Raw genomic sequence first — 13,147 nt, forward strand, 5'->3', positions numbered from 1 at the left:
GAAGCTCAGCTTTCTGTCATCTCCTTAATCTGAGTGTCCATCTGGGAAGTTTAATGAATAGGTGCTCACCACACCATTGTTAGTTCTCCTGCTTCGAATTTGCTCCTTTATTTTGCTGAGGCAGCTGTGGAAGTTAAGAATTTCTGCTCTGGGATCACCCTCCATGGGCCCTGCTGTCTCCAGGTTCTCCTGCAATGGTGGCTTTAGAAAACAATATTTTCCTTGATGATCCCAAGCTCTCTCATTGGCGATTCACGGTGTCTCTCTTCAACTTGGTGCCTGTTTTTCAGTCATATGAATTTAGGTAAAGGACTCCCACGCGGGGATTGTTTTTATTTATTGGTGATCTCACCTGTGGAGTTGTTTTTGTATGGCCTGTGAGAAGCTTTGTTCTCTAACCAATACCTCTCCTTGTCCTTCTTCACTTTTAAATTCAGCACAGAGATCATTTTGCTGATAAATTCTCAGCCTTCTCTGCTCTGCTGCCAGCAAACAGCATGAAATGTTTGTGCATTGTCTCCACTTCACTTTTGCTTTAAAGAAAACTCTACAACAAAAGTTTGCAAAATTAACTCTGTTACCTCAAGCACTGAGCAGCTCCTCCCTGTGGTGCTGCAGATACTGACGTGACACACAGACAGATTTCCACACATATCGATGGGAACTAGTTGAAATTCTGAGGCTGAATTTCCCTCCTCCCACACCCCCTTTCACTCAGCTGCTGGAAGGCACCTCCAGAATCCCCAGTTGGCTCTGTGCATGAAGGAACACCTTTCCTGAATAAAACCACCTGTACCACAGAAGAGACAAGACAGCTATCCTGTGAAACCGCACAGCCCTATTTCCCACTTCCACATCTGATGCACTCCCCATAGGAGATTTTTTGCCAACCTCTCCGCAAAAAACTCTTCCAGTGGGCACCCTCTGCCTTTGGGGGGCTCCTTCTCTCCAGGGCTCCTTTCTGGCTGTTTTTCTTTCATCCTGACACCACCACTCTGGTCCCACCCCATTACTTAGAGCCCTTGTGTTCCCTCAGCCCTGAGCACTGGCACAAAGCTGCCTGAATGATGTCAAAATGCCTCACAAATTCCTGTGCAAAGGAGGAATGTTACAAAGAAAGGTGTGGACACTTGTGGTGGTTGGTATGAAACCTCTTTGTCTCTTCCAAAAGGTGGCTCCATGTGGTCCTCCTGTGAGACACCATCTTCGTGGGGACATTTTATAGAACCATGGAATATCCTGAGTTGGAAAGGACACACCCAAATCATCAGTCCAGCCCCTGACCCTGTACAAGACATGCCAAAAATCCCAAAAATCGTGTGCCTGAGAGCACTGTCCAAAGGCTCCTGGAGCTCTGGCAGACTTGTGCCCATGACCATTTCCTAGGGAACTTGCTCAGTGCCTGACCACCCTCTGCAGGCAGAACCTTTTCCCAGCATCCAGCCTGACCCTCCTGACGCAGCTCCAGCTGTTCCCTGGGTCCTGTCCCTGCTCACAGAGAGCAGAGATTAGAGTTGCCCCTTGAGATGAAGATGCAGCCCCTGACGAGTCTTCCTTCAGCCTCCTCCAGGCTGACTTCATGTGGCCCCTCCAGACCCTTCCCCATCCCCATGTCCCTCCTTTTGACCCTCTCCAACATCTTTAGGTCGTCCTTATATTGTGGCACCCAAATCTGCCCCCCAAATGGAGGTGAGGCTGCCTCAGCCCAGAGCAAAGCAGGACAATCCTCCTCCCTGGCCAGGCTAGGCTGGGCCTGGTGCCACCAGGAGCTGGTGTCCCTCCTGGCTGCCAGGAGGGCAGGTGCATCCTATTCCCTCAGTTTGCTCTCTGAGCAGACTGTCACAACACCCCAACACTGGTGATGGCACCACAGGGGTCACCCACAGTCCAGCAGAGGGAAGGGTGAAGTTCTGGTAAGGCTGTGCCTGGAAACACCTCAAATGCAAGCGGTACATATGGGCAGGAGTCACAGAACAGCCTGGAAGGAACCTCAGGAATTCTTTTCCATCTCTTTGCCCAAAGCAGCATAAATGGACAGGGATGACCCAGGCTGAGGGTGAGGAGCGGCTGTGGAGCAAGGTTACTGGTTCCCAGTTTCAGACCATCATCTCTACCCCTGTCCCCACTAATCCCTGTCTGCTTTGATGTGGGAACCGAATCAAGCTGCACTTACGAGATGGAACAGCCAGATTTGGAGAGCAGGACCAGCAAAACCAGTGGGAGGTGTCCTGGGAGCCTCATTAACCCTTTTAATGGTGACTTTGTGTCCCTTCTGCAGGGAGCCACAAAAACTGCTGAGCCTGCAGGGCGGGAGGGAGCACACCACCAGCACCAGCCCTGACAGCCCTGTTTTTCAATGAGAGGATCTTAAAAAGAGCTTTTCTCACTGGGACAAAGCAGACTCGGGAGGCTGTTGGATGTTTTTTTCATCCAAAATCCCAACAATAGGTTGGAAATGTCCCCAGGCTCTCCCTGTCTGCAGGGGTAGCTTAGCAGGTCCCAGTTTAGTAGGTGCTTAAGCAGAATGAATTTATCTGGGCACATGTAAATCTCAAAGGTTCTAAAGTCTCATGAAAGCCACCACAGCTCAAGGAATGTTTAGGGCCAAGCAGCTCAGGGGTTTCCCCTGTAAACCTGGATGGAAGCTGTAGGTTTAAATCCAAGACGAATCCCTGAGAGAAGCAGTTTCATGTCCTCCTTGGAAGGTTGGGTCCAACACCATCTCACCCACAACCAGCCAGGACAAAGTGAGGACACATGAAAAGGTCTCAAGGAAGATGACCCGTGCATGAAAACCATTGCAAACCTTCTCTTGGGAAGCCCAAATCCCATCGGAGTCCTTCCTGCTTTGAAGTTGGTGGAACTGACTCTGAACCGGCTTTGTGAAAGCTCAGCAGCTGCAAACCACAGGTGCTGCCCTGGACTGACTTCCTCTGATGTGCAAGGCTGGGCACCTGGAAAAGCCACTTCTTAGGGACAGGAGCAGGAGCCAGAGGTTGAAGATCAGGTTTTTTGTGGAGGAACAGCCCAACAACTCTTCATACACAAGAAGGGATCTCAGGGCTTGCAGCTGGTGGAGGGTGATTGTCCCATGAGCAGCGTTTTCCCTGTTTTCCAACAAAACCAGGGGTTTGGAGGGTCTAGAGTCCTGAAATGTGTGTCACTCATGTGGAACAAGGCACTCCACGGTGGCTGAGCAGAGACATGGGGGATAACTGGGACCTGACCCCAGCCAGATGCAGATTTCTCACAGCTGGAAAAACTGGAAAGTTGTTGTCCTCAAGGGAAAAGGGCCACGTCTTTCTGGCCATGAGGAGCAGATGCAGTCTCTCTGCGGTTCTGCTGGGCAGCAGAGCTCGGAGCAGCAGCTGCTCCAGATCCTGCAGCTGTGCAGGGCTGAGCCACATGGAAAGCAGGACTGGAGCCTGGCTTCTCTCTCTTTTCAGCTTGCTCGTGGTTGTGGCAGCCTAAAAAAGTTCATGAAGGTCATGTCTGGACTCCCTAAGGGCTTGGTGATGCTTTGTCCTACCCGTGAACGCCCTGTCCCCAGGCAGTGCTCCATGTTTGGCTTCACACACCCAGAGTCTTCTCCAGGTATTGCACCAATGCTTTGGCTCAAAATAAAACTCATCTCCAAAATATTTATTCTCTTTTCACTGGCATGCAATAGGTCCCAGTGCCTGGGTTACCTTGAAGGGACATGAAGGATGTGGTGCCCAAAAGCTCATTTGATTTCTCCAGTTCTCTGTGAATGAGAGTAGTCTGGGATAGTGAAGGGTGTTTCTGGCCACAACAGGGAGTTGGAATGAGATCAGTTTTATGGTCCCTTCCAACCCAAACCATCCCATGATTCCACGACTCTATGAAAGTACATCTCATTGCAAGATGTGCATCTGTGTATACTCAGACCAACATAGCTATAACAGAACCACTACATGATTATAATTAAATATAGTAATTTTTTCATTTCAACCCATTATGAGATCTGTTAAAAAAAAAAAAAAAAGGGAAGATCCTTCCAGGAAATACTCCAAAAATATTCTAAATATCCTGATTCTTCTTCCTGACTTCCTGTGCATTTCATATTGACAATAGCACCGAATCCTCTCAGAACCAGTTAATTTTGCCCCAGCAAAGATGCCAAGATTTCTCAGGGCAAGCTCTGCAATTCCTCTTGTTTCTGTTATTACGCCCCCTTTTTAAGGCAAAAAAGGAACTTTGTTTCCAAGCAAATTCAAAAATCTTTTTAAGAATTTTAATTAAGATGGGACGATGCCTTCTCATTACCAGATACTACTGGATGGATTTAAAGTCAAAAAGGTGTGTCAAAGGATGACCAGGCAAAACCTTCACTCCACCTGACATTTCTCAACCCGCTTGTAACACTTCCCTTCTTTGTTACTTCTCCTGTTCCAGTGAATCTGCTGCGTGCCCCAGTCCCATGTTTGAAATTCAGCACTTTCCCTGGGCACATAACTCAGTAATAAATCACTCTCATTTCCCAGAAATGCCTTATCTTCAATTTCAGGTATGCTAAGGGGCAGTGGAAGCCCCATTGGGCTGCGGCAAAGGTTGTCCAGAGAAGCTGTGGCTGCCCCTTCCCTGGAAGCGACCAAGGCCAAGCTGGATGAGGCTTGGAACAAGCTGGGGCAGTGGAAGGCGTCCCTACTCAGGGCAGAGGGTGGAACGAAATGAGGTTTAAGGTCCCTCCCGAGCCAAATCATTCCATAACTCCACGATTCTGTGAACCCCCAGTCTCCCAGAGCATCCTCCCCATGACCAAACTCATCCTCGGCACCACCTCACGCGGCTCCTGCTCCATCCGTATGGAAGCCACCAGGCCCATCCTGACGGTCAGCACCCGAATTCCCTCCCAGAGCCACAGCCATCCCCACAAGAGGAAGGAATAAATGCTTACGAGAGCGCTCCCAACAACGTCAGTGCTGAGCCGGGCTGGATCCGCCTTCCCTGTCCCTGTCAGCAGCGGTCATTGCTCAAGAGCCCGCCCGGAGCTGGCCGTGGACCCTGAAAGGGGCGGCATCTCCACGACATTCTGCAGGAGGTCCTGAAATGTAATTAAACGCTGTGGTGAAACCAAACCGTAAACAAGCCATGAATAAAACCCCCTTGAATTATTTTGCTAAACTATAATTACACAATAAGGAAGCAGATTAATTAAGTAAAATATAAGTCCTGAAACAGAAGCTTGCAAGCAAAGCAGTTTATTTTAATTTCCACATTATTTCATATGAGATAGAAGTGTTTGCTGTGGGTTTAAAATGTTGGAAGCCATTCCTTGCTGCCAGGCAGACCAAACCCAGTGGATAAATTAAATTTTTGCATCTGAGGCACCTCCTGAAATGTATATAAGGAGAAGGGCTCTGCCTCAGAGGAGCTAAAGGAGATCTCCTTCTTCCAGGCCCTGCTCCTCTCTTGCTCCTCCGCGTCGCCGTCACTGCCCACCCACCCCAGCCACCATGAGCCGACAGTGCTACACCTCCGGCTCCATCCTGGGAAGACGAGGCTTTTCCTCGGCCTCCGCCGTCTGCGGCCTGGGCAGGGCCAACAGCAGCTCGGCCTCCGTCTGCCAGCCCGTGGGACGGAGGTGTGGGATCGGTGGCTTCAGCAGCCGCAGCGTCTGTGACCTGGGCCGAGGCCAGAGGATTTCCTTCGGTGGCAGCTGCCGCAGCGGCGTCTACGGCGGGGCTGGCGTCGGGCGCTGCGGCGTCGCGTACGGCGGGGGCCGCTTCGGCACCGTCGTGGGCTTTGGGAACTGTGCGAGCTTCGGGGGCCTGGGCAGCTACAGAGGCCTGGGGGATGGCGTGGCCATGGGGAGCTACGGCGGCGGCATCGGCATCGGCCTCGGCGGAGGGAGGTCCGAGGGCATTCGCGGCGTCAGCATCCACCCGGAGCTCCTCAAGCCCCTGTGCGTGGGCGTGGACCCCGAGGAGTGCCAAGTGCGGACCCACGAGAAGGAGCAGATCAAGAACCTCAACAACCAGTTTGCCTGTTTCATTGACAAGGTGAGACCCCGCTTTCCCCACCCTGTGTCCCCAGAGACAACATGGGGAGCTATTTCTCCTGGTGCCCTGGTATTTAACCTTTCTTATGAGCCATGGTGGTCCTGGCCTGGGCACCCTCTGGATTTTAGCCTTTCACCAAGACAACACCACTAGTGTTGTACCTTTGGATGGTCACTAACCTGCTAAAGGGGTCAGGACCAGCTCCAGGGATATAGTAAATCCAAACCTGTGAGTGATGAGATGAAGCTCTGAAGGATAGGAAATTTTATTTCAAGTGTATAATCTGATGTTGTTCTCACAAGTCTATAAACTCCAAAGGACTTCTGCATTCTTAAAATAATTTGTGTTTCATGAAGGTGATGTGGAAGGATGAATTTAGTTAAAATGGGAGGAACTATTTTAATTTCTTTGTCCCTCCACTCTATGAACAAAATTATTTGGTGATTTCCTAAAAAGATGTAATTTATCATTGTTTTCTTGGCTACATGTAAGAGTTTTCATGGCTGTTTAGAGAGCTGTTATGGGAAAGAATTTTTCAAACAGCAAAGAAAATCTGCTCTGTCTGATCTGATCTTGATTTTCCTGGAGAGTTGTTCTGCAACCGGAAAAACTGAACCCACTCAGGAGCAGCAACTCCTGCTTCTTCCCATTTGTAAAATGACTTATTCATGACCCATCAAACTCCTAGAGAGCCCTTTAATCTAGAAGTGTAAAGGCATGATAAGTATCCACGATTGGAGTTTAAATCAGATACATCCAAATGAGGTCCTGGATGGAGCTTTTAGTGCTGAGAAAGACTTGTTACTGCCCTGGGCCGAGGATCCAGTTCTGGGGCAGGAGTGGAGGTGTCTGGCTGAGCAAGCGTTGGCTGAACCCAGGCTTGGCCCCCACACAGAATGAAGGCACTGATGTTGCTCAGCCTGAGATTCGAGTCCTGGGTGGGACCAATTTAACTCAGAGAAGATGCTGGTGCCACTCAACCCCCTGAGACAGCAGCACCTGACCATTTGCAATTCTGATTTGATTTTCACTTTTCCCCTTGGGAAGTACAGAAACCCTGGGACAGGAGAGCCTGACCCTCCCATCTCTTCCCTGCCCAGGTGCGGCTGCTGGAGCAGCAGAACAAGGTGCTGACCACCAAGTGGGAGCTGCTGCAGCAGTATGTGCTCCCAGCATCCCGGAGAAACTTGGAGCCTGTGTTTGAAAACTTCATCTGCAACCTGAGGAAGCAGCTGGAGTGTGTGATGGGGGAGCGAGAGAGGTTGGAGAATGAGGAGCGGTGCCTGCGGGACCTGGTGCAGGAGTTCAAGTGCAAGTAAGTCACACACAGGGAAGCTGCAGAGGAGGATGTTGCTGGCCTGGGTGGTGTCCCTGAGTGTGAATCTAAGGAAATTGCACTGGATGGATCAACAAACTGGGGCACAGGGCAAGGCACTGCAGTAGTGGGTGAATTTCCTGCGTTGGAGATGGACTGGGAGACGTTTTGAAGCCCAGTTTCCTTAGGGAGCAGGATTGGAAACCACTCTTTCTCTGCTTCCTGCAAACCCATGTGGTTTGCCATATCAAATCTCCCCCACCACCTGTTCCTGTGTTTTCCCCAGTGCCATCCATTCCCACAAAACAAACAAAACCCTCAGCCAATTTTCTCCACCCCACTCTTTTACCCACATCATGCTGGGATTCATTCTCTCTTCCCAGAGGGAATGTGGGAATTTTTTTTTTTTTTTTAATCTAAGCTGTAGATGCTCCTTAATATCTCCCCATGTGCTCTGCTAAGCCACAAACAAGGTCACTGGATCAACTTTCCCCAGAGTTCACCATCTGAGGTGTTTTTTCTTGCTGAGCCACTACTGAGCAGGTCCAACTCACAGAATCAGCATCTTGTGAAAGTTCTTGCAGGTCCCAATTACTGACTCATTATGCCCTGACTTTGCTCCCCACTGCACCCTGGAGTTTCACAGTTTGCTCAAGCTCCTGAACTTCCCCTGGAGCATTTTGGCCAGTCTCTCCATAGACACTCTGAGCACAGTCCTGGATGCTCTGGAAAAACATCTCACAAAGCAGAAGGGCTGGAAGCAGCAACCCAAGCCTCCAGCTTTGCATTTCTGGTGGTTTGGCTGGATTTTCTCTGACTCCAGCCCCCAAAGCACTGGCATGGCTAAAACTGCTGAGTAAAACCCAGTGAGGGGGTAAAAAACAGCAATGAAGCAAAAAAAAAAAAAAAAAAAAAAAAAGATTAAAAACGAGGTGCAAAGTGAAATCTCATTTCCCACAGTCTGCAGTGGATGGTTGGGTGATGGAGATGGGACCCCCAGGGCTCAGCACCCCCCTGCTCTGCTTTCCTGCAGGTATGAAGATGAGATCAACAAGCGCACGGCGGCAGAGAACGAGTTCGTGGTGCTCAAGAAGGTGAGCCAGGGCCAGATAAGGGTGGGCAAACCCTGGGTTGGGGTCAGTGGGAGAAGTGGGGAGTCCTGACACCATGGCACAGCGTGATGCCCCAAAATTGAGGCAACCCAAGGAATCTGGAGGGCCTCCCTGAGTTATTCAGCACGTGAAGCCCAAACCCACATAGTGCTAAGGGCTGGAAATGGTGGAGTTTTCTCCTAATCTAAAGAAAACCTGGGATTTGCCACAGTCTTTCCTTCACCTCTTTTCACCAAATTCTGGTATCTCTCCAGGATGTGGATTGTCTCTACCTGACCAAGGAGGAGCTGGAGGTGAGGGTGGGCCTCCTGAGACAGCAGCTTGAGTTCCTGAAGTGCATCTATGCCGAGGTAAGAGCTCCTGGCCCAATCTGCTCCCTGGGCTGAGGCATCATCTCCTGCCCTCCCCGCCTGAGTCCTACACCAAGAGTGCAAGGAAAAGTGTCTTTTCTGAAAATCCCAGAATTGCAGCCCGAAACTCGTTTTCTTTTTGATGTATTTGACAACAACGCTATCACACCTACTTTGGGAAGGCATTATTTAGTCTTGGTTGCTACATTGCTGCTGACAAGGGGAGGGATCTTTTGCTTGAAAACCTCTCAAATTCTAATCCAAACCATCCCTGGGCTGGCCAAATGTTTCTAGCCTTTTTTTTTTTTTTTTTTACAGTAGTCAAAATGTCAAAATATTTTCATGAAAATAACACTTCTGTTTAAAATTCCACAATTTTAAACAAAACACACAGGGGACACTTTGCATGGACACCTTTTTGAGCTAAACCCCCTCAGCAGGGGTCAGTGGGGCTCAAAGAACGTGAGGATTCCCAATCCAGGAAAGCACTGGCACAGCCAGGAATGCAGAAGTGGCTTGTTTCACCAGAACTCCCCACCCTCCCTTAGGGAACTGCATGCAGCCATCCCTTGTTGTGCCACCAAAACAGGTCCCAGCTGCGAGGTGTTGCTGGACACAAGTTGCCCAAGAGGAAAACCCCATGCTGGGAGTTCAGAGGAGAACCTCCTCCAACCAGACCCCCCTTGCTGGGGTTGCTGCTGGCCTGGCTGGGGCTGGGTGAGGGAATGGAACTGATGCTCTGGTCCTGCAGGAGAGGGCTCAGCTTGACTGTCAGCTGTGTGACACCTCTGTCATCGTGCAAATGGACAACAGCCGGGACCTGGACATGGAGGGCATCATTAAAAGCGTGGAGTGCTGCTATGAGGAGATTGCTCAGAAGAGCAAGGCCGAGGTGGAGGCTTTCTACCAAACCAGGGTGAGTATTCCACAAATTTCTTTGACAGACCATTCCTGAGACCATTCCTGAGACCATTCCCATCCTCCATGATGCAGCTTTAACCACCTCACGCTGTGTAGTGGCTTCAGTTTGCTTAAGAAAGTTGTACCAAAAAAAACCCCAAACGCAAACCAACCTTAAAATTGTGGTTTGAGACATTTTGGTACACACAGAGCAGATCAGAGTGTTTAGAGATGTCCCCTTCATGCACTCTGAGGAGCATCATTACTTCCCAAAGGGAAAACCATAGAACCCTAAGGCTGGAAAAGAGCTCCAAGATCAGCAAGTGCAGGACCCCCTGAGACCCTCACCTTATCCGGGCTGAGGCCGTGTCTGGGTGGTGCCCAGGAAACACTGACCCTGGTGCAGCTTCAGAGATTTCCAACTTTCCGGGGAGTTGGGGGGCCTGGGAAGGGGGATTTGGGTGCATTGACATCATCCCCTTCCCGTGCAACAGCTGGAGGAACTCCACAGCAGCCGGGGCAAGTTCTGTGATGACCTGAAGAACAACCAGAGTGAGATTGCTGAGCTCAACAGGATGATCCAGAAGCTGCAGTGTGAGTCGGACAATGTGAAGAAACAGGTAGGACCAAGGGATGGATCCACCTGGGAGTGCAGCTCCTCCATCAAAGGGCATTGTCCTACCAGCTCCCACCCTGTGGGGCTGCAGAGAACCCCCTGCCCCAGATTAGGTCTATTGTAACTTCTCATCTGCTGCTCATGCACACAAAAAAGCAGATTTATTTCTCACTTTGCAAATAAGTTCATGGGTTTGGCAGTACCAGAATAAGTGTTTGCTGTGAGCTCCCACCAGGCTGTAGCCAACAGATCCCATTCCCTTCATCCCAAATAGCTTGGCCACCCCAAATCCAGCCTAAATCTTGTCTCTCTGGCATTTCTTGGCTGAGGAATGTATGAGCAACACTGTGGAGATACCCCTTAATATCATCCTTGGCTGCCCTCTTGCCCAGAGGAATTGTGCCTGGAAGTGTCCAAGGCCAGGCTAGATGTGGTTTGGAGCAGCCCAGGCTAGTGGAGGATGTCCCTGCCCATGGCAGGAGATGGGACTGGATGGGCTTTACCTTACTTGACTGAAGCTTTGTGGGGATGTCCTCCTGTGGCTGTCCCCAGATCTCAGCCCTGCAGACAGCAATCTGTGATGCCGAGCAACGAGGAGACTGCGCCCTCAAGGATGCCCGGCAGAAGCTGGTTGACCTGCAGACAGCCCTGCAGCAGGCCAAGGACAAGATGGCCTGTCTGCTCAGGGACTACCAGGAGCTGCTCAATGTCAAGCTGGCCCTGGACATTGAGATTGCCACATACAGGACGCTGCTGGAGGGAGAAGAGAGCAGGTAGGAGCAGCCCTGGATGCACCTTGTAAGGATGATCAGCAAAAGACAGGTGGAGGAGAAACAAATGCTGCACCCAGGGCTGCAGAGGGGAGCAGGACCCCTTTTCCCTCCCACTCGGTGCAGAGGGGATCACATTCCCATCCAAAAAGAGGATGGGATATTAGTAAGACCATGGAATTAGGGACTCAACCCTGCAGTGCTTTGGTGGGCAAGCATCTCTCAGCAGGCTGCCCCTAACGAGCTGAAGGACGTCAGGTTTCTAAGGAGGCAGTAGCTGGGCTCTGTTTGCTTGTGAATTTGAGGAATATGTCCCTAAATACATGTCTGACACGTTTCTTTCCTTGACAGGATATGCACCGGCAACCCTGTGAGCGTAGGTGAGTTAATGAGCCCCGTCTTGATTTCCTTACAAGCTTTTTAAGTTCGCAGCGCTCCTTTTGAGCCGGGTTTTGGCCGCTCCGGGCGTGACCGAGCTTGTTTCTCTCCCGCAGCCGTGGTCAGCGGCGGGGGCACGGTCGGGGAGTGCCGGTCCCTGTCTGGAATCGGAGGCAAATGCACCGTGAAGAGCGGAGGGGCCGGCGCGGGGCTGGGCATGGTCTCGTCCTTCGGCAACGCCGGGTTCAGCACCCGCAGCGTGGATTGTGTGCCCAAGGTCGGGGCGGGATTCGGGGCCCGCAGCGCGGTCAGCTGCGTGGGGAGGGAGGTGCTCACCGGCGTGGACGGGGGGCAGTGCGCCGCCGGGATGGGCAACCTGGGCAACCTGGGCAACCTGGGCAACCTGGGCAACCTGGGCAGCGTGGTGTGCGCGGGCGTGGAGCAGTGCGGGCCCGGCGCCGTGCTGATCCCCGGGGCACCGGGGGTCTGCGGGAACAGGTTCAGCACAGCCGTGCGCGTCGTCAGGACGAGCCGGTAGAGAGCGGCCGGCCCGAGACGGCAGATTTTATAATAATCAGCATTTCTGCAATAAAACAGTATTCCCCCTCCCTCTGACAGCCACAGGGATCACACAACCATGTGCTAGGACATCGCTCTGCCTGAACCCTTAGCCTGATAACACCCACCCTCTCCCTGATGTCTTTCTTGGGGGAAACTCCCCCCTGCCCCGCCTGTCCCCCCCCAGCCAGGTGAGATTTTAATTTCAGAGACCACCCCTGTCTCCACTCATCATCTTGGCTTTTCAGTCACCCTGCCCTGCTTGACCCCTTTCCAGCAGAGACTTTTAATGCAGCTATTGCAAAAGGATGAAAAATCTGGTCATCCCAACTTCAGAGAGAGAAGCCACAATTTAATTGTACAAGACAAAGCTGCGGCTGTAATTTACTTCTTTAATGACAGCAGAAAATCCAACTTTTCCTGTTTACAAGAGGGTTGGGAATGCTTATGCAAATTGGTCCAGGTTGCTACACTGTGTTTGGTAGAGCAGATTTTAATTACACCCCAATGAGCACCTTATATTTCTGTAGTTAAATGCATGTGTTGTTTTTCCTGTGTGCAATAGACGGAGTTAAAGCTTTTCATGTGTAAGTGAACAGAGTTATTACCCTTCGCTTACTCCAGACTTTCAGCTGTACCTTCAATAAACTCCATGCATAATTCATGCTGCACTGCCTGGGCTTTGTTTCCCTCCCTCATATTGCAAATCATAGAAATTTCCTCAAACCTGAGTCTCCAAATGGGTGGAGTTTGGAGCTTCAAGAAGGTTTTGTCTGCTCTTTTTCCTGAAGCACCTTTGCATACCTTTATTCCATCCACTGATTAGTGTGGCCACACGGATGTCTGGAAAGGAGGCTATTTACCAACTGTGGGTATGCAGTTTGCTTGGGATCTCTCACAGTGTCTGGGATCTCTGGAGATGGAACAAAAAGGCAGCCAGGCCCTTCTTTAAGGAAATCAGTGAGAAGCAGCTCAGGGAAGAGCAGGAAAATAATCCCATACCACACCTGTGAAACCCTCTCACAAGAGTGGGTTGATTTTAGAAGAAGGTAAGAGCAAAGTGCAGTTTCCCAAAATGCAGCATCAGTCCTTCCTCAACTGCCACCTTCCTTAAAATATGTGAGC

At 50.8% G+C, this 13,147-nt stretch overlaps 1 protein-coding gene across 1 annotated transcript; it reads left to right on the plus strand.

Moving 5' to 3' along the window:
• The first annotated feature begins 5,477 nt into the window (after nucleotides 1–5,477).
• Nucleotides 5,478–12,612, plus strand: LOC131569925 (keratin, type II cytoskeletal 4-like). The gene is made up of 9 exons (XM_058822248.1): nucleotides 5,478–6,023; nucleotides 7,124–7,338; nucleotides 8,372–8,432; nucleotides 8,705–8,800; nucleotides 9,552–9,716; nucleotides 10,195–10,320; nucleotides 10,869–11,089; nucleotides 11,438–11,466; nucleotides 11,581–12,612. The coding sequence occupies exons 1-9, from the start codon at nucleotides 5,478–5,480 to the stop codon at nucleotides 12,000–12,002; spliced, it is 1,881 nt and encodes a 626-aa protein (XP_058678231.1). The 3' UTR covers nucleotides 12,003–12,612.
• Nucleotides 12,613–13,147: the final 535 nt, after the last annotated feature.

Source organism: Ammospiza caudacuta, chromosome 31 (assembly GCF_027887145.1).
Source record: "Ammospiza caudacuta isolate bAmmCau1 chromosome 31, bAmmCau1.pri, whole genome shotgun sequence".
Taxonomy (NCBI): domain Eukaryota; kingdom Metazoa; phylum Chordata; class Aves; order Passeriformes; family Passerellidae; genus Ammospiza; species Ammospiza caudacuta.